The sequence below is a fragment of the Phallusia mammillata genome, chromosome 7 (assembly GCF_965637545.1).
Source record: "Phallusia mammillata chromosome 7, kaPhaMamm4.hap1.1, whole genome shotgun sequence".
In the NCBI taxonomy this organism is placed as follows: Eukaryota; Metazoa; Chordata; class Ascidiacea; order Phlebobranchia; family Ascidiidae; genus Phallusia; species Phallusia mammillata.
The window spans coordinates 2,777,036-2,803,617 of record NC_137258.1 but is presented as its reverse complement, the minus strand read 5'-3'; the positions used below and the strand labels follow the sequence as shown (position 1 = coordinate 2,803,617).

At 38.3% G+C, this 26,582-nt stretch overlaps 4 protein-coding genes across 5 annotated transcripts in view; all 4 read left to right on the top strand.

Moving 5' to 3' along the window:
• LOC145237296 (kinesin-like protein KIF13A) overlaps positions 1-10,206 on the top strand; it is a 31,854-nt gene extending 21,648 nt beyond the window's left edge. For both annotated transcript variants that reach the window (XM_080100101.1, XM_080100102.1), the window contains exons 24-35: positions 2,718-3,017; positions 3,487-3,619; positions 3,931-4,058; positions 4,514-4,632; positions 5,190-5,316; positions 5,406-5,461; positions 5,945-6,063; positions 6,742-6,849; positions 7,289-7,408; positions 7,737-7,847; positions 7,922-8,188; positions 8,311-10,206. In XM_080100101.1, coding sequence (XP_079956227.1) covers positions 2,718-3,017; positions 3,487-3,619; positions 3,931-4,058; positions 4,514-4,632; positions 5,190-5,316; positions 5,406-5,461; positions 5,945-6,063; positions 6,742-6,849; positions 7,289-7,408; positions 7,737-7,847; positions 7,922-8,188; positions 8,311-8,370 — 1,648 coding nt within the window. In that variant the 3' untranslated portion in view covers positions 8,371-10,206. The remainder of the gene's footprint in view (positions 1-2,717; positions 3,018-3,486; positions 3,620-3,930; positions 4,059-4,513; positions 4,633-5,189; positions 5,317-5,405; positions 5,462-5,944; positions 6,064-6,741; positions 6,850-7,288; positions 7,409-7,736; positions 7,848-7,921; positions 8,189-8,310) is intronic.
• Positions 10,207-10,281: 75 nt separating this feature from the next.
• On the top strand, positions 10,282-11,816 carry LOC145237319 (uncharacterized). The gene is made up of 2 exons (XM_080100129.1): positions 10,282-10,860; positions 11,241-11,816. The coding sequence occupies exons 1-2, from the start codon at positions 10,609-10,611 to the stop codon at positions 11,310-11,312; spliced, it is 324 nt and encodes a 107-aa protein (XP_079956255.1). The 5' UTR covers positions 10,282-10,608; the 3' UTR covers positions 11,313-11,816.
• Positions 11,817-11,919: 103 nt separating this feature from the next.
• On the top strand, positions 11,920-18,226 carry LOC145237669 (uncharacterized). Its single transcript, XM_080100615.1, has 10 exons — positions 11,920-12,909; positions 13,143-13,425; positions 14,184-14,329; positions 14,501-14,630; positions 14,939-15,027; positions 15,119-15,247; positions 15,694-15,814; positions 16,280-16,443; positions 17,085-17,192; positions 17,262-18,226. The coding sequence occupies exons 1-10, from the start codon at positions 12,643-12,645 to the stop codon at positions 17,373-17,375; spliced, it is 1,551 nt and encodes a 516-aa protein (XP_079956741.1). The 5' UTR covers positions 11,920-12,642; the 3' UTR covers positions 17,376-18,226.
• A 550-nt stretch (positions 18,227-18,776) lies between these two features.
• On the top strand, positions 18,777-25,481 carry LOC145237670 (43 kDa receptor-associated protein of the synapse-like). Its single transcript, XM_080100616.1, has 7 exons — positions 18,777-19,325; positions 20,235-20,520; positions 21,765-21,911; positions 23,128-23,349; positions 24,512-24,565; positions 24,665-24,864; positions 25,089-25,481. Exons 1-7 carry the CDS (start codon positions 18,946-18,948, stop codon positions 25,168-25,170), a joined length of 1,371 nt encoding a protein of 456 aa, XP_079956742.1. The 5' UTR covers positions 18,777-18,945; the 3' UTR covers positions 25,171-25,481.
• Positions 25,482-26,582: the final 1,101 nt, after the last annotated feature.

Here is a 26,582-nt window from a genome sequence, read left to right as displayed (position 1 = left end):
GCCAATAGACGAAATATATATTTTCTCAAGCATTATCGACTGACTCTGCTTTTTAGGAAATTTGTTTCCATATTTACTTTTTAGATAGTATGTTCTGGTACCATAGCATTTGTTCCTTAAACTTGTAATGGCCTGTATGTGTTTAGCGATTACCCCCACCTGTAAATTGAATTGAACCAAACAGCAATGTTGAGTTTATCTATATTAATCGGTTTATTACATTCAAATATTTTAATTCAATGGACAAAATGGTTTTGACGCTTTTTGAAAATAATTTTGGGCAGTAAAAAAACAAGTATCTGGTACAAACAAAATATTTAAATTCAGAACCAAAAACTAAAAAATGGTTAGTCGGTTTATCAATAGAAAAAACACGAAATATTAAACCAAATGCAAAATAACGCATTAATTTATTATAAATACACATATTTTTTTCGAAATAGCTGACAATGTGTGTACAATAGCAGTAAATTCTAAGCCACCACTATAGTGAATTCATGGTTATAAAAGTAAGCATTTAAAAAATATATTTTGTTCTAAAATACAACCCAATACTATTCAAATATCACACGATAATATTCACTTTTTGCAACAGATATACTACATTAACATTGTTCATAAATATTACTTTTTATCTATGCTTTGTGCATGATTTTTTAAATGCTGTCCAAGAGCTTTGGAATTGCAGAAACGCATTGGACAAGCATTACATGTCAGAAGTTTCGTTGTTCGCCGTATTGCCGCACATTTCATGTGTCTCTTGGCATTGTTTATGAGATTAAATGTCATGTCACAAAAGTCACACTTATACGGTTTTTCTTCTGAATGAATGACTGAATGCTGTTTCAAGTCTGTTGTGGTCCGAAAACTTTTCCCACAAACTGCACAAACGTGTGGCTTTTCCCCAGTGTGTGTTCTCATATGTCGTCTTGCGTTTGATGCTATGCCAAAGCGCCTGTCGCAAAAATTGCATTTGTAACGTTGCTCTCTGCTATGCGTCCTAAAGTGACACTTCAAATTTTGCTTCGTTCGAAAACACTTCTCACAGACTTTACATCGATGCGTTTTTTCTTGGGTATGAACTAATGAATGGCATTTTAACTCCTGTGGTCTGCGAAAGGTTTTTTCACACACTTTGCATCGGTGGGATTTTTCCCCAATGTGGACAAGCATGTGCTTTTTGGCGTTGCCAGAATAAGTGAATCGCTGTTCGCAAAATTCGCAGCCATTAGGCTTCGCATCCTTGTGAATACGCTGGTGCATGTGCAACCTATCCCGAGTGCGAAAACGTTTTTCACATATATCACATCTATGCCTCTTATCTGTTGCGTGAATCACAGAATGCACAGCCAAATTTCGAGGTCTCTTAAACCGTTTAAGGCAAGTTTCACATTCAAATGGTTTGGTATTATCGTGGACAATTAAATGATTCTTCAATTGATACATTGTAGGGAAAACTTTTTCACAAACATCACATCGATGGGATTTTTTTGTTTTGTGCACTTTCGAATGATGGATTAAACTCAGTTTTTTGGTGAAATCTTTTTCGCGAATTCCACATTTATGGTTCTTCTTTTTCACATTATCTTGGCTTTTGCCTTGTGTGCTCTTGCTAGAAAGGCGATCGCCAACTTTAAGAAGTAATTCTTCTGACTTCAAACCTTGTGTGGGCGACGCCATATTATCGATAATAATCTTTAGTTTACTTGTTTAAAAAGCAACACAACTTCACTACAAGTTTATGAATAAGGTTAAATCAGCCTAAATAACAACCATTGTATTACTAGTTGAATATAATGCGACTATGCGGAAAATTACAGAAAAATATAAACATCCAAATTGCAAAAATTTTTTTTTGTTTAATTGTACAAAGCCGGCTGGAAAACCAGCTTTAAGCTTCTTATAAAATGTCCAAGGAACTTCCATTTAGGATATTTTAGCATCAGGCAAGATTAGGAAGTAATCCAACTTATGGCATACAGAACGCAAAGTCTTGCTCTGGACTTTCAAATAACTTTCTTTGAGTTGCCAAAACTAGTCCTGATGATTAAACACCATTAAAAAAAAACTGTGATTGTACAAAAATCCTCCTGAACCAACGCGCGCTCATTACAGACTTTTCCAGTTACGGATATTATACACTTAACTAAACCTTCAGTACGCTTCAATTAGTCTGTGTTTTTCGTTATACAATGTAACACATAAAATAGGATGCACTGTTTTAAAATTTTCTACCTACCACTTAATGCACTCGCAAGTCACAACCAACTCGATACTACTGTAACACTAACTAGACTACACGTGTAGAAACAAAGGAAGCCGTGAAAAGGGGAAACATACAATGTTGGGAGTTGTGTCTTAACAATGTATAGCGCGGTGGTTGCAATGGCGGGAAAAGTTTATGTTATTGGGGAGCGTTACTGTCCGTTACATAGATGTTTGACACAATCATAGAACACATGCAGAGTAGATAACACAAAATCACATTGAATGGGGTCCACCTTAGACAAACAATCTGATTTTGAATTCAAGGAACCCTTGAAAAATGTGATGACAAGATATAGTTGGGGTCAAAAAATAAACTGGGTTGAGACGAATACAGTATTTACGTTCAGAGTGTACTTACACAAAGCATTAAAATGTTTCATTGTTTGTTAAAGTACATGTTGATCCAAATTTCCCAGAAACTTACTCCTTGATTTTACTCATCTCTTCAGGTCATACTTAAACATTAAGTTCAATCACTCGGAAGAGTTCACTGTACACGTGACCGATGACCTCATCGACTCGCTCACATCCGGGACTTCGCTTGCCATCGAGGTGTGGGGTCACCGCGACCGTTACCATAGCAACCTGCTCCGAACGCCCTCCCAGCAGTCTTACGTCTCCACGGCCTCCTCTTCCGCCTCATCCCCTCCTCCCGTGCGCAGGAGGAGTGAGAAAAGAGGAGCGGGTGGGAGGAGAAAAATGAGAGCAGCAAGCATTCTCACTGAAAAGAATAAATCGCTAAAAGAAAGGTAGGAAGATAGGTTTGTGGTCAGATCCGTACTAGCTTATGGAACTTTGTTAATAAAGCATACTGTTGGAGATATGCTGTCTTTATTGATTTGTTGCGATGGCCATGCGGTAATTGCTTCCTATTTAATCTACTAAGCCAATTGGTGCGATCCAAATTCGGGATTCGCCACATATTTCTACAATAAAAAAAGCCATTTATCGCATGCATTGTTGACATATTCGCACCTCTCACCTAATTTTGCAACACTTCTAGAGGTTGACTCCACGACCTAGGTTTTGTACCACTGCCCTAGATAAAAACACGCTAATTTGTAGAACTAACTAGGAATGGGCAAAAACTGGAAATGTTCTGTTTAGTCAAGCACCGATCATCAAAAACAGCGATGCTCGGTACCGAGTACTCGGGTTCTGGTTACGCTTGGTCCATTCCTAATCATATTTTTTACCAACGTGAATTTTACTTGTAAGGTGGACGGAGGTTGTAAAGAAATTGCGATTAGACGTCACAGTTCAAGAGCTGGGCGACAGCGGAGATTACGAAAACGTTGAAATTACACACAAACCCGAAGTCCAATGTATCGGCACTTTTCAACTAAAGCAGGTTAGTGTTAAAAAATGCACCCTATTTATTCTTAGAGCAATGGTTCTCAATAGTGGTCCATGATGATTTTTTGGGTGGTCCACAGAACGTCCTCTTTTTTGCTAATAAACTGAAGATGATTGCTTGTATATAGTACTTTTATCTCATATCCTGAAATTCGGTTTTAAAGAATTATGTTTCAAGCCAAAATGCTTGTCGCGTATGCGTACTTCAATTTTGCTTTTAAAATGAAATGTTCCACGATATTATTTTTACTGGGCTGGTGGTCCATGGCCTCATGATTGACTTTGAGCTCAATGTTTTGACTTTAGGGGCAGTCCCGCCGAATTCAAGTGAGCGTCACGCCTGAAAGGAACTCCGGTACACTTCCACTCATCTGTGACGAGATCGCGGCTGTTTACGCGGGAAGCATCTGCAGCAGGGTGGTGAATCGTGACAGGTGTGAACTTTTAACTTTTACCCTAATGCATGTGCCTTCATGATTTGACAGTTACCAAGTAGCAAAAAATCTTTGCTTTGATAGAAAACTTGTTTTTTAATAAGCGTTCTAAGTCTCAATTTTTGGAAAAAAGTCTTATTGTAATTTTGTCAATATTAGAGTTTATAAACTTTATGTGACTTGCGAAAATAGCATAGAACCATTGCATTCTATCTTGATCAGGTTTAATTTCATAAGTGCTAAAATGAAAAAAGACTCCACGGCAGTCCTTTCTATGCGTACAATTTTACAACATTGGGTTTTATCTGCATTCGAGTTTCTAATCATTCAAATTCTGTCCCTCCTCTGCTTCGATAGAGGTCGACTAGCCCATGCAATATGTTTGACAATTAGTAGGGGTGTTTCTAATTGTTGTCATGCAAATTTTATAGTAATGATGTCTTTTGTTTTTGAAGGGGTTTGGACAGCTATCAGGACCGGGACTTAACTGACTTAAGGGAGGAATGGTCGAAAGCACTTGAAAGAAGAAAACATCATCTCGACAAACAGATCAAAGCGCTCAGCAGCAAAGAAGGTAACGAGTAGAGAAAATATCAGGTTTAGGCAGTTCGCATATAATCGGTCTAAACATTTATTATGGTTTGACTAACCACCCATTTGACTTACGTGCTACAAACGTATATTTTCGGAAGGTCTAGTTCGGAATCATATTCGTTGTAAGGAAAATGTGGCGAGTAACATCTTGTTACGAGTATATGTGTGACATTACAAGAGCCCTTGTATGCTTGGTCAAAAAAAGAACGTTTGCAATTTTAATCCTTGCCCAAACAAAAACTTCAGAAATCGACTTCTAATTTCCCAAATCTTTTTACGTTGGTTTGTTTCAAGCTAAAACCATCTGTTCCCATCATTTTTTTCTCCTTGGTCCGTTCGCCCTTTGAGGCTAAAAAATCTACCCACAAGTTCTTTGACACATTAATCCTACACACCCAAAATAATATTTTCTCACAAAAGTTCACCCCCTAAGAAGCATGTCATATTTGCCTCTTGCGGAATGCAGTGCTTACTTGAAACAATTCTTACTACTGCTAACAACTTAATCAAAATCTAACCTAACCTTGCGACTTTCAGATCGCACTGAATTGGAACGTGAGCGTGAGAGCGAGTTATTTGATCAGTGGGTGATGCTGACAGAGGAGCGTAACGCTGTGTTTGCTCCGGCCCCTAACAGCGGTGTCCCAGGCGCCCCCGCTTCATGGTAAGTACTGAAATCCGATTTTATAGTGTAGTGCTGAAATCCGATTTAATGTGTCGCCAACTTGCTTTAACATTTCTTGTTTATCGCAGGGTTCCCCCTCCTTCAGTGGAAATGCACGTTCCAGTGATCTTTCTCGACCTCAACTGTACGTTGCTATGCATTTGATTTACAAACACCCTCCCGAATCTGGTTAATCGCATAACCCATTTATATGCATGGGAATCATAGTAATCAACTGTAGCCATTTGTCCATAGATAATCGCCTGCTTAATCGTATCCAATCCACTTATTTACCTCAAGAAGTTTGATAAATACGTTATGGGATTAACCGTATTTTTCTGTATTTAGAAATGTAATACGTTATGCTGTCATTTTTAAGGCATATGTGAGTGTGGTCTAACTTTTTCACACAGAGGCATAGCAGCAAATCGCATCAATTTAGACTCATAGACATCTTATCAGGGTATTGGGGAAATATGAAAAAATGGGAATAAGTAGAGGATTCAATGTCAGCTAAAATCACGCGCTAAATAGTACTGGGAAATTATATGTTTTAGTGGTGCAGCAAAATCAAATCAGTATCTTATAGAGTTTCTGTGTATATGTTACAACCCTGACACATTTTTAGCTGAACCGGTTGAATGTGAAGATGTGGTGAGAGCCCCAGCTGGACTGGACAGCGAATTACCACAAGAAACTCCTGGAACTTTTGTTCAACTCGCATTCGTTAGACCACCTCAAGCCGATGTAAGTAGATTTTTTGTGTTGCAAATTATTTCCTTACAGCGTCACATATGCATGTTGCATTACTGCTAAGCTAGACAACGGACAATCTCACATCACAGGAATGTAATGATGACATTGTCCAATAACTATGTTAGCTTCGTTTTTTCACAAGCACACATTTTTTCTCTTTTGTTTTTCTATTTCTACTGTCAGTTTTATTTACGTTTTGATCAGTACAGTCCATAATAAAGGAAATTTTAGAGTGAAAACACTAAATCTGTTGCCGTATTTTATTGTTTCACAAGACATGTGCATTTCACTTTTATAAGCATCGTCAGTGTCTAAAAAACAGTGCTTTGCAAAAAACAATGACATGCAACGACTGATTTAGTGTTTTCACTCTGATGTTTCCTGCAGTCCTGAATTAATGTACCCTGAAAAGTCGCAGTCCTTTGCTTTACTTGCAAGGAGATTTAATTAAGAAAAAAAAAACTTTTTGATGAAGTCCATGATGTCTTTATGTTTTCAGTAATGATGAATGGTAAGGCAATATAAGTTGTTTTAATTTTCCCCAAAATCAAATAAATCACCCATGGGTTTACCAACTTGTCTAAAAAACGTAAAACCTGGAATAGTGAATGCATAATGTTTGACGCATTACAAGTTTTGAATATAACGTTATATGTTTGTAATCTACAGTACAGCGGTCAGCTCACAGCCGTGGTGTCGTGGGATTCATCCATGCATGACAACGTTTATCTGAATCGCGTCACACCCAGTGGAGAAAGAGTCTATATCGTTGTCAAGGTACCCAATCTATTTAGGGCCGCAATAACCCAACCAAATTAAACCATTTCTCAAACATTCGAACATTAAAAAGTATTGAAAGAATAATGAGAGTGAAAAAACTTAGGCGAAATATGTATGGCCCATGTAATTTCATTCACTGATTTTGTAACTTAGAAAATATTTCCTGTTCTTAGTTATACATTCTCATAAACAAAGATTGTCTATGACCATGGTGTCTTTTGGAAGGTCTGGTACTGTTCAATATAATCACCATAGGTATTAAAAGTATTACTTGGGATACCAATCTATTGTTGTGTCATTATTGTATGACATAACAGTTGCCCAGGCATGACAAAAACTTAATATTATCGTAAGATACGCTGTGCGTAAATGGATTACAGTTTTAATATATATAGTACTTGAGTTATGTTGAATAGAACGTGTATGTAATTTTTAGGTTCATGTCCGTTTGAGTCACCCCGTAGAGATGGACCTTGTGCTGAGGAAACGAGTTTGTGTGGCGGTTTATAAGCAGAAAGGCTTCACCGCCGCTTTCATGAGGAAAATGCAGGGCAGGGTATGTCACTTATTATGTCTTCGGTTCCTGGTTTGAGATAATATGATTTTGGAACGGTTTTACATCGAGGATATACTGCAAAAACAAGCATTTACCATCGTTGCTTTATTTGAAGGGTGTGATATCAGAGAAATACAAGTACTCACTGTCAGACTATTAATTCAGTAATACTAACCAAAACAACTTTGAAAACAGGATCAGAAAAAAGCAACTAGTTAAAGACTGGTTATTTTGGTTACAATACTTAAGGGAGACCGACTTGATTCGGTATAATGCCTTCAGTAGGCCTGGCGTGTTATGATTTCTCAAATCAATGTTTATTCCACAGCCCCTGACCTCATCAGGCATCATCTACGAGATTGTGTCTAATGTTCCTCTCGCATCTTCGGAGGGAGATGACCACGAAGCTCTTGCACTTCTTGCTGCATCCGGCGCAAAAGTAAGACGAAATTTTATCACAGAAGCAAAACTCTTTAAAACATCGCCTTACTGACTTTATATCATTTGTTTTAGGTTCATGATGACGTGGGTGATGACGCAATCGATTTGTCGGGTGACGATGACGTCAACGAGACGTCACACTTCGAGAAGTACGTCATGCGCGCGACGAGCTCCGTGGATAAAATTCTTTCCTTGGACAGACTTCGTCAGCAGGTGGCGCTACGTGATGCGAGTCAGCGCGACTCGACACTGACCCCTAGTGGCAGTAGCACCGACCTGATGTCAATCATCTCGAAACGGAACAAGGGCAGGGCCTCGTCTGTCTACTCTAGTGCTTTGGTAAGTGGCTAAAAAATAATAATAAGTTTAGTCATTAATCATATACTGCACATGTCTATTTTGACTCAAGTTTTGGTTGGGGTAAAAAAAGCCTAAAATACTTAAATGAACTTTTTTGGTAGACGAACAAACGTCCAGTGGAATCATCACCGAGCGAATATAAGGTAGGAAGTGTAAGGTAACCCCCAGCATCCCGCTTCACTGCACTGTGAACTCGAGTAACCCCTGAGGAATGCGGTGACCCGGAATAACCCGCACTTGCACGCTGGGTCGGATCGTGGACAAAACTGCTGACTAACATAAACCAACGTGACTTGACACTTTCGCATCTTGTGGCTGAACACATATCTGACCTCCAATAACCTAACAGAAAGTTTACTTGGGGTCAAATCTTTGATAACCAGAGTTCAATGCTTGCACGATTGTTGGATGTTCACCAAATAACAGAAAAACTAACGAATTTAAATGTACAAGTCCAACACATTAACGCAGTGTTTCCGAAAAAACAACGTTGCAATAAATGTGCCAGTGCTTCCCCTTAAACAACACCCAATCGACAATCAGTTTTTCATTGTGTTTGTCTCAGTACCCGGCATACGGAATGCGGTTAGGCAATTTTGTAGTTTTGTAGCCAGAACCAATGGCCTTGCTTCAAATTATATAACACAGCTGCACAGAAGTTTCACAAAAATTCAGACGAAACCGGTTTATCGAATTACCAATGTGCAAAAATTTGTTGTGCAATTAACCGGACATTTTTTAAAAAATGATCAGCTTCGGTTTTTGATTCACGATAGCAATTAAACGGATTATGCGGTTAACCGGATTCGACTGTATATTTATGTCTCACGGATCAGTACAACATAATACCCACAGTCATACAACGTAACAGATATTTCGATGCACACTCTGCCTTGCAATTGATAGAGAATGCTATGCACACTACATCCCGAAGCTTAAATCAAGTATGAAGCAAAATTTTTCGAATTGCAGAAAGTTCAAAATTGATAAAGGATGTATTTGCTCGCTTATTTCGCAAATAGTATATAATTGTTAAATACAACTTAACTTACAACGATATAAACGAAGTCTATCAACAGTGTTGCGTTAATGTTTAAGCGCAATTGAATGGAACGTGTTAGTTGCAATTGGGCTCGTAGGAGTTAAAATGTCTATCTGCTGTTCGTACAAACTCGCTGCGCTCATCTGTTTACATGCCGTGCACTTAATTATCATGTAAATCATTAAGGTTATTTCGTATTTTTCATTCTTGATCGTGGGCTGGAACTATAACTGAACACTAAATGTTGTTTATAAACGGTTTAATTTCGCTGAATTGTTATACATACTTTTAACGTTGACTTAAAAAAGGACGTAGTTTAAATCAAAATAATTAATTATTGGTGTTTTGCCGAAATAATAACCCCATCTTCCAAAACATACAATTCTTATAAGCCATGTTGACCGTTTGATGTTTTGACTAACTTTTACCCAATTACACGATTCCCCTGTACAGTTACAAACAGGGGCACGATATGGTTTACACAAAGCGTCCAGAGTCTTAAAATGGTGTCATGCAGCTTTGTTTAATCATATGATTTTTCCTTCGTACCTTTGCACGCACATTTCCTGTATTTTTCTTTTCATCCTATTTATTAACCTGTGAAGCTTGAAAGGGCCACGTGACAAGCTTGTCTTAACACAATTTGCATGAATAATTTCCCACAAAACTTGAGCAAGAACCAACTTTTCACTCGAAGGTTATAACTTTGTTTGCAAATTTGCCAAAAATTCTCGTGTCGGAATAATATTTCTGTAGTAGAAGAAAGTGTTTTCTTTTTGAAATTATTGTTGTTTCCAAGTTACTGTTCGAGAATGTGCCACTTTTGTTTTGTGACCGTTTAACGGATTAGGAAATTCCTGACAGTTTTAAACCGTTGCCTTAGTGAGCCCGTTTCACTCCTATCTTATATTTGTGCGCGATTCTATGCTTGGTCGAATAAAATCCGAAATCCAAATTCAGTCAACTTATATTTGTCAGGACTGATTGTATAGTTGTCCACAAGCCCTCATAAATCCCAGAAATAGTTTCAATACTGGGATTACGAAACGACAGATCGACTGTGTCGTCACAAACCCACTCCGCTTTTTGTAACATTTGGGCCTTTTCTTTACTGTAAAAAATAATTTCCAAATAGGACAATTTTGGCCTCAGAGAACACAATTTAGTTGGTCAGTCTTTTGTTATGTACATTATGTATTTACCGTATACATTCGTTTCAACTTTTTAGAATTTTAAAAATAGCACGACTATAACGATATACAACAGACCCTTCCTGCTAAAACTATCACAATCATCTGTTCAGCTTGGATTTGGCCAAGACTTGTTTCGCAAAATCGAATCTCGGATTTTACCAGCGATGTCGGCCATCCTTCCCCGCCCGGAACCGAGCATCGAAATCCCGCAGACCGATGATCTACATCGCCGTCTACGTCATTCGTTTAGCTCGGGCGATGTGACTGATGCCCGATCTGAGATTGAGACGGATCAAGGCTCAAAGCGTCATGCTCGTTTACCGTCGGCAAGTTCGGAGTTTGTGTCTGCTGAAGACGGAATTTCGATTGGTAATTTTGCCGCCGAACGTCTACAGTCGACGCCGAAGAAAAATTTGGTGGGTGCTACTTGTTTTTTTGCTCATGTATGAAGTTCAAATGAGATCACAAAACGGCAATGTCCCGTTTACTTAAAACACTTGATGCTAGCGTGGCCAAAAAACTTTTGGGCGCGTACCATCGAGCCTAATAAAGCGCCAGTCCCGGAAAGGCTCTTGTCGTGGGTCTATTCCCTGCCATACGGAAATGCTTGGGAGACCGACTTGATTCTGTACAACACCTGTAATAGGTCTGGCATACTATGATTTATATATAAGTCTGCTGTGATCGCTGGTCTGCATAAATGCTTCAGGGCCGATTAACGATCGAATATATGTTCATCTTAGCTAACCGGTCAGAATATTGCAACCAAAAGATCAAGTTTCGTATTCATGCTTAGGTTACCCAACATCCCGTGCATCAACCACCAGCAATCAAAGTAACGCATCCATCGACGAGTGGTGAAGGGTAAGGAACGAGTTGATAAGACACCAAATGGAGCAAACTTGAACTGGTCTCGCATTTCAGCACTAAACTCGGATGTGCCTAAGTCTTGCCTAACCCAGTCGTGGCAGGCAACATTTTCGTACCTTTTGACGGTTTTTCATGTTTTTTTGGTTAAATAGAAAAACGAGAGAGCTTAAAAGTATAAGTCCTAGCACAGGTATGGATATCAATCCCTCTTTTTGTCGGCGTTTGTACTTGCACTTAATTATTGGATCCAATATGTTGGTATAAGCGCCAGTGTTAATAGGCAATTTGCATGCCAGCGCTTACTCGAACCTTTAATTTTGTTTGAGGTGTTTCTCCTGAAATTAAGCACTTGGATTTCCAAATGCATTAGTACCACGCATTAATGTCGCCGCATATGTAGCTGAAACAAAATAAACTGCTGCTTTTATGCTAGTTTTGTCGAACACAGATATCATCGAGGCGTAAGCTGAAAGTTGTACATTAGGAGATGGTTAACTTTATCTTATTCTTGTCGGTCCAGTGAAACAGAAACATATTCTACCATTAGTTGAATCAATTTATACGTTTGACTGAAATGATAGCTTTATCAAATGAAGCATCGAAAAGAAGACAGACAATAAATTTCATGACGTTTGACGTAAGGCGGGAACACAATAGCGTTGTACACACAAAGAGACAAAAGAATGTAGCAACAAAATCTGTACCAAACAATGCCGGCTCTATTTATGTTGCTGACTTTAAAGTCGCAAAGATTCGTACGAAGTTGTTGCGGTCATTGAATTTCGACGAGATATCGGCGTCATACAAAACATTAACGCTTGTTACAACCGCTACAAAACCAGCTATAAGTCGGGAATGTTACTTTTGCCGCTGGATAACAAGGTCTAGGTATACACAGGCAAAACAGATTTACAGTTACATGGCTCAGTGCAGAACTGTATATCCTTGGAGGTAGTGTTAAAGCGCCCTGCACTAATTACTTGCGCGGATGCGTTTTACTTTGTTTTCAGTGTAACTTGAAAGGTCAAATGGTTTCTGCATAACTAGGACTTACTTATAAGCTTAATTGCAAGGAGTACAAAACAAGCCTTAAAATGAAACAAGAATTGTGTAGCCTATAGTCATCACAAACATTTGAAACATATCCGTATGTAGTGTTCTAAAGCAAGAATAGGTGCGTAAAACACTTTGCTGAAGGCTTACTACAGTTTTACAGCAGTTTTCAGCCTGTCAGCAGTTAGGAGGGAAATTACCAGGTATTTTACCTTTATGTTTATTGTTTTTATTTTTTGTCACAAATTCTGCCCCAAAGTGTGCTAGTAAGCAATATGAAGCATAAAACTAAACGAACCAAAGTAAAAGCGAAGAGCCCAACGCCACAAACGAGATATTCCGATGCGAATGGGTCTTACAACGGCGACAACGTGTCATCGTCTGTCAGTTTTCCTGACGAAACCAGGCCCAAATCTATGCACGAACAATGGCAAGTAAAGCCGTTTGTTGGGCGATTGTTTTCAACTGAAGTTCCAGAATTTGAGGATAATGATCAAAAACATTCCAAAAAACATACAAAACCATCGGAGAGCAAGACCACGGTATGTTTGAATTGAATGCAAAGTAGGCTACACAATTTCTGAACTCCAAGTACCATGTAGTACCTGAAACTAAAAACTGTTTGTATTTATTCTGACAATGATTACGAAAGCAAGAAGATTCAGAATAAACTTATTCAAGTTTAGAAAATTCTACCTTGGCCTTTAAAGATGCGTCGCACTTTTAATGATGTTAAATTGTCAAGCTGATTCAGTTTGCTGTTTTCTTATTACAGGCTTCTCGCAGCGAGCCCAAGTTGTCCAAAGTGCGTCACAAAGAAACGGGAAAGATAAATATTGACAGGCAGTGCCAGAGTGCCACAAATGAACGCCATTCTTGGTCTACCCGACAGCAGCACGAAGCTCCTGTAAGACTGGACGCCCCGCGTATTATCAAGCATCGGCCAACATTGTCTGTCAAGGTAGAAGCTGATTATTTTGTGCCAAAAATGCACCGAAAGACCAAATCTGAGCCGGAAAGAAGAGAAAAAATCTCTTACAAGTCCAACAAGGCCAAACGTAAGTGCTAGTGGAATATAGGCTACAATTTATGTTTCCCATTGACCTGAAAAACCAGTTACAAAATATTACAGTATATTGTTAAAATGCTCTGCCCGTGATTTACGGACTGGACATCAGGCCGTTGGTACTGTACAGTAATTTGTTTTGTTGTGTTTGTTTGGTACTATTGCTCCTCTTAGAAATTGTTTCGTATTCAAGTATCCCTGAAAAGGTTGGTTGTTTATACGAAACTACTTTTCTGGATTTGTCAAAATAGCAGGATTGCTTCAGTTTCGGTTTTAACCCTCCAACATCTGAAAATCGAAATTAATAAGTATTTGACGTTTTTAATGTAACGGGGATAAGCTTGCGTTTTATGTGTTTTATTCAAGTCGTTACAACAAGCTTTAGCCAATGTAAGTCAACACGTACTTGCCTTTAATCGATTCAAAGTTGTTTGGTTTGTTTGCACGCGGTACTAATGGTTTCAGTAAGGGAGCCAAAGTCTTAGCTGTCTAGGTTTGCGTTTTATGTGTTTTATTCAAGTCGTTACAACAAGCTTTAGCCAATGTAAGTCAACACGTACTTGCCTTTAATCGATTCAAAGTTGTTTGGTTTGTTTGCACGCGGTACTAATGGTTTCAGTAAGGGAGCCAAAGTCTTAGCTGTCTAGGTTTGGTATTTTAGTACATGTGGGATGTTGGTTTTGATACTGCACGGTTATGAGCGGATTTGTGTAATTTTGTTTTCGATTGACAAATGCTTTCACTTTACAGAAAGCGTCCCTGTTGAGCCTGAGGGAAGAATCCAACTTCCAATGAGCGTTATATCGGAAAGTTTTCAGGACAGGATCTACACGCCACGTTTACCCAGCGAGGAACTTTATAGTTTCGGAGATATTTACGAAGACAACATGCACCACGTAAACAAAACAAAAAGCGTTTACTAGAAAAATATTCATTTTCAACGCACTGAAATTAAGTTGTAGGATGAGAAAGCTCGCATTTATGTTGCAAACATTAATATTTATGCTGAACTTAAAAAGGGTGAGAATTTTTGAAATGATTCATTACTTACTTGTTTATGTATTCAGTATATTCACAAATATCTCGAAGTGGACACATTCCATAGGGTGGCGTACGTGGGACCGGAGCACGGCTCTTTAGCAAAACAACTGGAGGATTATTTCTGTCTGACAAATCCAGTTCAGGCCGTGTTTCCAGGTAAGTAAAAGTTTTTTAAAAAAATAACACATATAGTGGGTTTATTACTTTAACTGATTATGTCAGTTTCATGCAATGTTAGCCTTGAACTTTATCAATGACATGCACAAACCCAAATGCAAAACAAAGCGCCTTGGGCCTAAAAAAATCATATTAAATCTAAATGCACTGGTCTTATTGATGGTAAGTTGATTAAACGGTCATTTCTGTTAGCTTTTTAGGACATAAAATTCGTTTGCCAGTGAACATATATATGTCTTACAATGGGCGAGCAAAATCCATACCATGTTTTTTCAAAAATTTTGCAGGAAAAGTTGACTACAAAGATATCAAGGAAAAAAGTAAACTCCTTGCGTTTAAAATTGCTCACGTTGGGGCTGAAGAGTTTTTCGCACAGGTTGGGAAATTTAACTCGTAATTTGGATTGAAAATATTCTTTAAATGTATGTGCTTCATTTATTTGATTTGAATATTCCATAACATCGCAGGCTGCCCAAGATCCCCAGTACAAGAGCGCCCCCTACGACCGAATTATAATTCATGACGCTGTTCAGTACTTCAATGACGTCAAAGTGACTTTGAACAACGTGATGAAGACTTTGCAGGAATTTGGGAAGGTGAATACTATCGGCAATTTGGTTTAAAACATTTACTTAAAACAACTTATTAAACCCGGTACGAGTTTAAGAACGTGCCAAATACAATCAACACATCAAGAGAGAACTATTTACCCCGACATGAGACATATATGACAAGCATTTTCTTCGACCAAGTCTTTGTTATTTGACAACGTGTCTTACACTTTAATTCGCAAATAATTACTGGGTTTGCTTGTTTAACTAGCCCGGGTATAAGGTATCAAGTGACTTCTGCGTTTTGCAAACATAAGTAGTCACAACGGTTTTATGTAAAAATTTTGCGCAGTCTCCCAATTTACTTTTTCCTATCGATTAAGTTAATTATTATTATTTGGAGAATTTCAGTGGAATTTTGCCGAACCTCAAGGGTTTGTTCGAAGCAACGCTGCCACTGCTTAAATCTCATTTTTTTATTATCATTACAGCTTCTCATCATACACCGCCCTGGCTCACTTAACACACTACCGTACTTTAACGACGCCAAAGAGAGATTTGCCGATTCCGATGTTCCTTACATGCAAATTATCAGTGCTCTTCAGAAACTGGGTACGTCGCGAAGCAGGATAATAACAAAGCTAACCTATTAAGCACGAATTAAAATGAATTTAATTCGGGCGTTAGTTGAATCATTTTTATCTCATTTTTACAACTGTTGGGCCGGATGACAACTCTGTTCTGTATGTGAGTAACTTTAAGATAATAGCAAATGTACACGGACTTGGAGTTGTTCAATCAAAAACTTGCACCGATGAGGACAACAGTCATTGTTAAAATGCCAAACTATTACATATGCATAACCTTACTGTCAATTCTGTTTTTTATTTACTTTAAGACACTACTAAAGCTTCATTCAAAGTTTTATACCTTTATACGTTCTACAACTACAGCGCTGGTGAAAATGTAGCCATTAAAATATGTGTGTACAAGTTATCTGAAAGTTTTGTTGTTTTAATGGTCGGTTAACACTACGAGGTGTTTATCTTACATTAGGTTTTCGACGTTAACACGCAGGTGCCGATGTAGAATGGGACTTGGTGCACGTGCCAATCGTCATGCCAACGTCCAAGTGGTTGGCGATGCTTAAAGCAAAATTCCCGGCTCAAATGGAGATTATGAGCAGCTACGAGATTGCGTGTGGACTTCGAGAACTTTCGGAAGGACCGCTTAAATATCTGGTTGGTATTTGGCACCTGTTGACCAGAAATATCGTAACGTTATACCATTTAATTTAATTATTGTCCACAAGAGCAACACAATTTTCATGCCGCATAAAAACAGCCATTACTAATAAAATCGCTAGGAATATAAGCAAACATTTCGGTGGTAGAAAAGCGCACAACAAACCTAAACGTACATGAAACAGCATTAAAACAAAGCTGTATGGGCTTTTTAAATAACGTACCCCCCCCAAAAAAACGTAAAAAGTATGGTTTAAAATATTACACCACTGCATTCAAAGTAAATTATTTTTTATTTTTATATTTGTGCAAATTAGGTTAAGAACCAATAACCTAAAGGCTTTTTCAAAGAAAGTTGGTTTTACTAAGTTTTTGTACTCTATTTACACATTCTATTTGAATAAGACACTAACGATGCTTTTGAACTGAATTGTATTCGACTTAAATACCGAAGATAGCAGAATTTAAACTGGAAACAAACATTCCCAAACTTGTGGATTTAGTTCGAGAGGTGGAAATGGCCACAGAGGTAGAATTGGGATTGATTTCTAGAATTAATTTAGAAGGATATTTTACACACACCAACATAGTTTGTAGGCATATATAAGCTGTGTTATAATGTAACTGTTTGATAACAGCATGGCGACACGATGGAGATTGAAGACCGACTAATGTTTATCACGGCATCCCATGCCACCTTCGATTGTGCGTTTCCAGCTGTACAAAGAGTAGGAGGAGCAAGCCAGGTACGTTTAAAGAGTCCAAAACTGCACAAGCTCTCTGGAAGTTAACCGCGTGTTTTCTGTATTTCAAAGGTGCCTTATTCCGGACTTGCAGATCTTCAATACAAACTTGAACTCACAAAAGAAATGGAATCGTTTCTGCCGAAATCCAAAGCGGCACAGTATAAAATGAAAAGCTTGTTTTAGATGCGCCCACTCCTGTTACCGTTTTTTGTTGACACTATTTTTCATATTTTCTTCTTTTAAGACAAAAAAAAAAGTTCTGTTTTTCTTTACGAAGCAAATTTATCGTGTTAAGAAGTAAATTAAAAGCGTTGCTGAAAGTTAGAAACTTTTATATAGATATTTATCAATAATTACAAAATCTAACTTGATTTTATTTGCTTCGCACTGTTGTTTTCTAAAAGTATTTACGTATGTTACTCAAACCAAGAAGCTTGATTGCAACTGCCCCCTGTGGGCTGTAACAACCTCCTGGGAGTTCAATCAAGTCTTTCAGCTGAGTTTAATCAGTTACCACTATTGATGTGAGGCATGCTAAGCTCTTTGCCTCATAGACTTGATGATAGATAGATGCTGGTTTGTTTGTTAAGGCGTTTTGCTTGTTTCGCACTCACTTTTCTGATTCTAAACAGAAACAGGTTATTGTACTTGGATAGTTGTCTAACAAACCGTTTAAACATTCGTGGAAGCACAGTTGTCTTACTCGGCGCATAACGTAGCACTGCAACACATAAATTAACAAGGCAGATAAACGCTTTGTTTGGTTATGAAAAGATTTACCGATTTTAACATAAGTTTTTACATAGACTTCAGTTTCTTGGTATGATGTATAGCATGGGTTCCTCACTATAGGCCTATGCGAACGTTTAGGTTAATTTGTGACTAAGTAATGTTTAAGCACGGTTTAGAATATTCATCGAATAACGTTCATAAAATACTACTGGACATCTGCACATTTTTTGTATTATTTCATTGGAGCGACTTTTGGAGGAAGAAACCATTTTAATTGAATTACAAGTCATTTTTAAATCCAAGGTCATTATAAGGTCAAACGACAAACAAACGGCTTAATCAGAGTGGTTGTCACGTCATCATTTGTCAATAAGCTTCCTTTTTAGGTGACGACTGCACGACAGGCGTACGTACGTCGGCTCCTTTGAAGTTGTCAGAACAGCTTGTGACAAAATCCAGGAGTTACAAGTTGTAATGGTTACGTTTTGATGCCTCATTGAAACTCTTCTCTCTAAGAGAAGTTTTGCTTTCAGCATCCTTAGAGACAAATAAGTTGAACTTACCTTCAGGCCAGCAAATGTTTTTGAAAGTTCTTGTACTAGCCGCTAGTCGATACCTATTAATGGCAGAAGTTGGACTCGTAAACTAAGCTTATGTTTGTCTTTTTTAACTGTTTTTGTTTCAAAGCCCTCTCAGTTGAATCACAGTCAGTCAGTTTTTTTTATGCCGCAGAAGAATTTGAAGTTATTTGGTTGATAGCCTAAGCATATGCTATAATACAGCACACTGTCAGTAGTCAGAGGTGTCAGAAGCGGTGCATAAACAATCTAATATTCCCAGAATAATTTATTATTTTTATATTCTTTCAGTTTCATCATGACGTAAAACAGTTTGATTCTCAATGCTAGGATTATCAAACTAGTAACGAACTGCTGAGCTCAATCGACAGAATTTTCAACGAAAACCAAAATCTCTGTATATTTATTATAAAATCCAGTCAACTTGTCGTCTAAAGTTCTCTATGGGGCAAAACCATACAAGCAATGTATTGGCGTTGAGTTGTACACACAACGGTTCACCGGACGAGCACGCGCATGCGCACAAGCAGCTAGAGCGGTTGCTACAGCAACTGGTAGAAAGGTCAAGCGGAACCGAAGCGCTGAACGAATTTGAAAAGTCCACAAAAGGAAAATACAAAACGAATATCGCAAAGTGGGAATGTCTGAGCATGGCTATTCGCTTCCTCTCGACTTGGGGAAAGTACCGAACGATGGTGGCCTTCGCAATAGGTCAGATCGAACTTGCTAATGACGTTGGACAACAAGAACAAGTTTCAACGACTGCTACCAGCTCCTGGAGGCGGGTTATTATTCAAGCTGATTCATACCTAAACTTGGCCAGGTAACAGTTTGATTGGTTTATTTGAGTAAAAGTTCTAAACCGGGTTCAGGCCTAAGCTTGATTAAAACGGGCTTGTTTGGGCCTGGCTTTACACTCAACAACATTTGTGTCTTAATTTTATGCCGGGAACCATTTGAGCCTAATATTGGTTTTGATTACAAACATCCTGGTTAGGGCCAAGTTTTGGACTTGTCGTCTCGGGTTCGGTCACGCTTAAAACTCTGATACGAGCAATTTATATGAAGCAAATTCAAAACAATTTTTGGGAGAAAATTGTGGGTTATATTTGTGTGGCAGAATAGTGTTCTACCGTTGTACCATAACGTACAAATATCTCCAGAAAGATATTCACCACTAAAGGAAAGGAAGCTTGTTGCAAGCAAAGGAGTGATTTACCAAATAAGGAATTGTAGCGCAATTTCGAACTTCATAATTACAGTGCCCTCGCGGCACACGCGTTTTTACCGCTTTTAACTTGCAATGCGCGTGGCAAACCTCAACACAGTGTTTGGTTTGTAGCACATGGAGTGCAGTTGGTTGGTTGCACAGTACAGGTTTGAAGTTAACATCAGATTAGTATCATATCATAGTGTAAAGTCGTTTGAAGGTAGTTATCACTTTTGGACGTATTACGAACCGTTTAAAAGTGTTAAAAAGTAAAAGTACATGTTTTAAACCGGCGCTTTGTTTATTGGGCATACTTGTCGATTTAAAATGTGGATGAACCTAACAGTGTTATGGGTAAGTTTGACATATCTTTCAATTGTATATGCGCTGTTGACATGCGTAATACCTCACTATTTGAGAAAAGTGCAATGCATATTCGATATAGAATCATGATTCTGGATACCAACAAAAATATATTCTTAACTTTTCACATTTAAATGAAAAAAATGCATATTTTTTCAGGGGTAACTTGATGCTGTCGAACTTCTCCAAAAGTTGCGACTACGCGCAAAAATGCCTTGACCTCATCGGATCAATACACGGTGGATCCAATGAGAGCATCTTAATATGCGGACATGCGTTTCTAATACGCGGGAAAGGATATCTTGGACTAAGTAACCTCAAGTTGGCGTTGGAGAGCATTGAAAAATCGCTCAGTGTTGCACATTCGTATGACAACAAAGCCTTGGAGTGTCTTGCATGTTGCGCTATGGCCGCATTTTACCTCGAAGTCAAGGACTACGAAAAGGTGGGAATGAAATATTAGGTTTGTTCGCTTGCTGGTGGGCTTTTTAGAAGGAAATAGCTTATATTACTACCGCAACAACACCCTTCTATATAGACCAGTGGTCGGCAACCGTCAGTCCGCGAGGAGTTCGTCACCGGGCCGTATACCTTTTCAGGTCAAATGCTTTAAAACATTTTGCCCATGTATCTCGGTGATGATAAACTAATTTAGACGTTTTAATTTCTAAATATTTGTAATTTTTTGAAGGCCGGTGCGCGATAAAATTTTAGTTTTAAAAATGGTCCGCAGTACAAAAATAGTTGCCGGCCCCTGGTATAGACAAAATAATACAAATAGATGACCTATAGCGAGGATTTAAACCCCAACATTTAACTACATCATTAGGGTCGTACAAATGCGAAAATTTGGATGTGCGTTGTAAATTTGGCGCTCATTGGTTTTAGAAATGACCACTTAAAAATACTTTAGACATTCAGACTTATATTAAACGTAGGCACACAATTCACGGTTGTAAATATTCTCAGCAAAAAGATGTACAAGCCAATATCTGACTGTTAAACATTAAAACAGGGGTGGGGAACCTACTTAGTACTGCGGGCCGCATGAATTGCACAACATTTTCGGGCGGGCCAAATATTTTTTACTTTCAAATTCCGTGTAATAATACCCTAAGCATACAAGTGATTTTATATTTCATCGCTCCAGATTTGATTTTTTCTTTGCTGCTACATGTTTGCAACAAACAAGGCTTACAGGTTCATCACTTAATTCGACTAAAATCTGTCCATTCTTTCTGGAACACCCTAGCTCCATTTAAAACTAACACCGCATGGCAAATGATTTGTTACTGGAAGAAGAGACAATCGAGTGACTGTTACGTCACAAATACAGCAAGTGGTTGAATGTGTGGCAATTTTAATAAGTTTGGCGTCAAATATAGAAATGTCGAAGTCTTTTCAAGTAAATGTTTGTACATAAACATTTTATTATTGTTTTTTTATGCTACGTTTTATGCTGTACTTTAACAAAATTGTGACGCGGGCCACTTTCAAAATGCAAGCAGGCCGCAGGTTCCCCACCCCTGCATTAAAACGTATCTATTGAAAGTTTTTTTTTTGCGCTTTACGATTTGCCATCATTATTAGTGGTAAATCGTAATTTAGCCTGAGCTCACAAAAACACTGGTTCTGTGTTCGATGAAATTCTTTTGGTGTTTAATATGACCGAAGTGTTATTGCTACCAGGCCACGTTTTTTCCAACAAAAGCTTCGGAGTTGTTGTCGGAATACGGGAAGGAATGGAACAAAAGTTTCAGCATCACAACTCAACTCAGTTTAGCGGCTGCTTACAGGAAAGTTGGCAAACTTGAAGAAGCTATGAGAACATGCGAGGTGGGAAGATCTGAAAAAGTTAATGCTGTAGAAATAACATCTCTATTTATACTTTAGTAACGTTTTTCTCTGAAAACTGACATAAGTCCCCTTTTCACCAAAAAATCGCTTTCTGTCAGATCTTTTGCCTACAAAATCTCCAGCAACTTTAATGAAACCTTCAACAACAGTTCTCATTAACTTTTTCCTAAATGTGCCGCCAAATCATAAAACAAATGTGTTTCTGCGCATTTTTTATGGTTGATGATTTAATTTGTGTTCTACGGCGGGTTTGCTGTGATTTTCTCGTGGTGGAAAATAAATTAATCTTCATCGCGTGCTAATTACATTTCGGAGCATTGCAATTTTTATCGCAATATGTCCTGGTCGCGGACCTCTGACCTCTGACCTCTGACGTCTGACGTTTAACCCCTGACCCATCGCTGCAAATACGTTCTTTGAAATGCATGTAATTACAATGCTGTGAAATTCACTATGATATTACAACAGTGATATTACAAGACACCCCCCCACACTGTATAGATATTGCTTAGATCAGGGGTGGGCAACCTGCGGCCCGCGGGCCGCATGCGACCCTTGACCAAAGGTTGTGCGGCCCGCAGAGACACTTGGACTTCAAATGTACTAGTAAACGAGTACAATTATCATATATCTTTGAGCAGATTTAGTGCTCCCGATGCTATTTTTCTGCGACCTGACAATATGCAGTGAGAATCAAATGCGAATTTTACTTGTAGTAAGGCATTTTTGGTATGCAACGAAGTAAAATCACCTTGTGCCATATAAAGGTGCGTCCCGCGATCTATTTATCGCAGTTGTATTTGGCCCCACAGTGACAAAGGTTGCCCACCCCTGGCTTAGATCTGAACGCTGTATGATTCCAATTAGCTATTTTTTCACATTTCCGGTGCTAACTGTTTTATAGGAACTACAGTTGTGTGGAATAAGTTTTTTCGCACATGTTGTCATCAAAAGTAACATGTTTTATTCAACAAACGTTTCGGAAACTGCTTAAACCCTCTTTATGAACAAATTGAGATTAAAATGTTCACGCCAGTGCTTAAACATGTAAAATGGTGCTAATATTCTCAGTAATACGCGTTTGGTTAATATAGCATTTGTTTTAGGGACTATAGAGACTGCTATATCTGGCAGCAAATTATAATCATCGGTTTCCAAAGCTAGGACATTTTAAAATTCATTGTTTTGCTTCTAGGATGTTATGCAGCTTGCCCTTGAAGAGAAGGACCGACTAGCCCAGGCTTACTGTATGTTGAATTTTGCTGACGTCCACCGAGTGAGAAAAGATTCAGAACGATCTCTACCCCGCTATGATGCAGCTCTAGGGCTCATGATAGAAACTGGTCACAGATACGGACAAGTCTTAGTGGCGATCGGGAAAGCCAAAGCTTACATCAGGGGCAAAGAATTTCAACAGGTAGGAAAATTCTATCTAATGCAAACAGAAGAAAATTCAGTGTGAAAAACCACTAAATCTGTCGCTATGTTTTATTTGTTTTATCAAAACAAATGCATTTCGCTATAAAAAGCATCATCAGTGTCTAAAAACAAAAATAAATTTGTTTTTAGACACTGATGATGCTTTTTATAGCGAAATGCATTTGTTTTGATAAAACAAATAAAACATAGCGACAGATTTAGTGGTTTTTCACACTGAATTTTCTTCATCTGATTTTAATGACCCTGAATCGTCGCGGTCGTTTTACTTGAAAGGAGATTTCAATAATAAGAAAAGAATTACTAATGCAAACAGTTTACCATCAAGTTTTGTTATGAACTGTTTAGTGATGGTATTGCGCTGGCCTCTCAACGTGTAATTACATTTTGGTTGTTTAATAAAAGAATAAATGCCAGAGAACTTGTCTATATGGAAAACATCTCCATGCCTTTGCGCCTGTTCAACACATGCATCTTTTCGTTAGCATCACCTGTATAATTACCAGTACCTTGTGCTATCGCCTACAACAGTGGTTCTCAAACTTTTTTGAGCGCGACCCAAATCTGAGCTTTATGAAGATCTTGCGACCCAAGCCTCAAACAACAAAAATGTATTTTTTTTGTATGAATAGTTATCATCCTTAAACGCTAACTGTTACTTTCCAAGTTCAGTTTCATATGATTAACCTCCTATCATTCCCCGTGCTAACGTGTTACAATCGCCGTGTGTGTAAAAGAAAATTGGAAGGCTATTGTCTGTATGTTATAATGATTGATTAGTTTTGCTGTATAGCGTTGTCGAGTGAGGCTGTATTTGGCTACGGTGCTATCAAAACTCTCAGAAAACCACTTACTTATGCTGCAATACTTCAAGGTTACTAAAATAAAGCCACATAAAATGCCTATGATACAATAATTCAGTCATGACTGAGAATTGAAAATACTTGAAATTGAATCACCACAGCGCGACCTATGTTTGGGTCGCGACCCATACTTTGAGAACCACTGGCCTACAAGATGTATTCTAAAACACAAGTTATTTGCTAGTTATGTTTTAAATTAGGATTCTGTTTAAGTCCGTATGGTATTCTTAATTGTTTGTTGTCGCTAAATCCAGCCGTTTTACTTTTAATCTACAATAGGCACTTCAGCAATACTCGGCCGGTCTTCAGCTAGCAGAGTCAATCGGGTGCAAGGTAAGCATTTGAAGCTATCCTAAAACATATATGTGCACGCATTATTATGTCCCAATTACAGACTGAAACGAATTTAAACATATTTTTAAATTCCGCTAGGTGGTGTCCATGCGCATCCACGGGGAGTTGGCTGTTTTGTACCAACGTATGTCGGACCAAGAGAGGGCAAGAAGCAACACGTTAAGTTACCACCGCTTGATGGAATTTATTGGTTTGTTCTGTGGAGTTTGCTCGGAAGCTTTTGGTGAAAAACACGAACTCCTTGAGGCTTTGCCATGTTCCCACTTATTCCATTTAAAGTAAGGATTGAGGGGTTTTTGTGTATCATGTTTTGCGCAAAACTCGCAAACAACGCAAAATTGATATTTGTATCAATCGCTGTTTTAGCTTTACACCTTGATGCACTTCTTAACTTACGTTTTTTTTATTCTTCTTTTGTGTCTTGTTAGTAAAATTGTCGAGAAACTGTATCATTTAGCTAATTTTCAACCAGTATATTTGTCTTAAAAGTTCCATTTTACAGGTGCGTGGCTGAGGAGGGAATTCTGGACACATTGAGTTGCCCCACTTGTCAAAAAAGTGCGCTCAAAACCGCGATCTTGTGATGAAGGTTGTTGCTACTGACGGAATTCAGGACTTTTGATGCAGATTATGAGCGTGAACAAAACACAGGCCTTTGAAGTCGGCGATGTATTGATTTATTGACGTTTATCTCCAGAGTGGTTGTTTAAGATCTTTTCTTGAATATGTGTATATCGTATGGTTACAACGACTTTTGACATGAGATTACGCAAGCTTCAGAAGAATTGACGTTGTTCATTTCTGTCATTTTTCCTTCGAAAACTTTAAGAGGATCAAGACCATTGATTTTTTGCTCGATGCCTTTCTTTTGGGCAAAATACATTTTTTTATCAAATCTTCGTGCGAACAGATTAATAATTCATGTATTAATTACGCTGGATTATTATTTTTTGATTGGCAAGATCTGGTATGACGTACCTGGCACAATGGTTTACTATGAAGTAACATAACGTTTTTGTTGGTTTGTTGTATTTTACCCTGGATGGTTTGCATCGCTTGGAATATCTAAATACGTCATGCTCACAACAAGCCCACCGCCTTGTTTCGGTCCGCTAAAACGAACTTTATCGCACTCTTCTGGCTATTTTATTTTTATACCAACGTTTCGACGTCCTGCAGGTCGTTTTCATCAGGGTAAATAACAATAGTACAGTGCACGATAAACAAAGGAAAAAAGAATGAAACGCTTACAACACATCGAAAACACTGCGCGATAACGATTGTTTGGGCATCTAATCTTTGAGCAGATGCCTGTAGCACGCTGGAAGCATCACGTCTGTTGTGATGTTCATTGTGTTGCCCCGTTGGTGAATATTCCATGACCCGAGAAATAATCTTTTCCTGTAGCCAGGCTCTCGGGCTAAAACACACGCTGCATTGAAATCAATGAGGTGGCCGTGTGATACCGCGTGATTGGAAAGGGCCGACTTCTTCGCGTCGTTGTTGGCAACATCCCGTTGATGTTCTTTTCTGCGGGTGTTGAGTGACCTTCCAGTCCCCGCGATATATATTAACAGACACTCGGCGCAGGGAATAGAATATAAAAATTTTCGTTGTTCAAAGTTATTGATCGGATCTTTTGGGATGACTCAGTAATACCAAACCACAACTATTACATAATACTTGAGCTTATACCAAAAATATATGCCACGTTTACATATGATTAATATTGCGTTGTCTGAGCAAAATATAACTTTATAGTGATTTCAGTTGATTACATTCTTCGAAATAGAATGGCATTTTGTATCATATGCTGTGGTAAAATGGAACGAAAAAGCTTGTGAAAACTTGCGCCCTTGTTTGAAACAGTAAATTGATTACATTCTTCGAAATAGAATGGCATTTTGTATCATATGCTGTGGTAAAATGGAACGAAAAAGCTTGTGAAAACTTGCGCCCTTGTTTGAAACAGTAAATTATTTTGGGTGAAGTTATT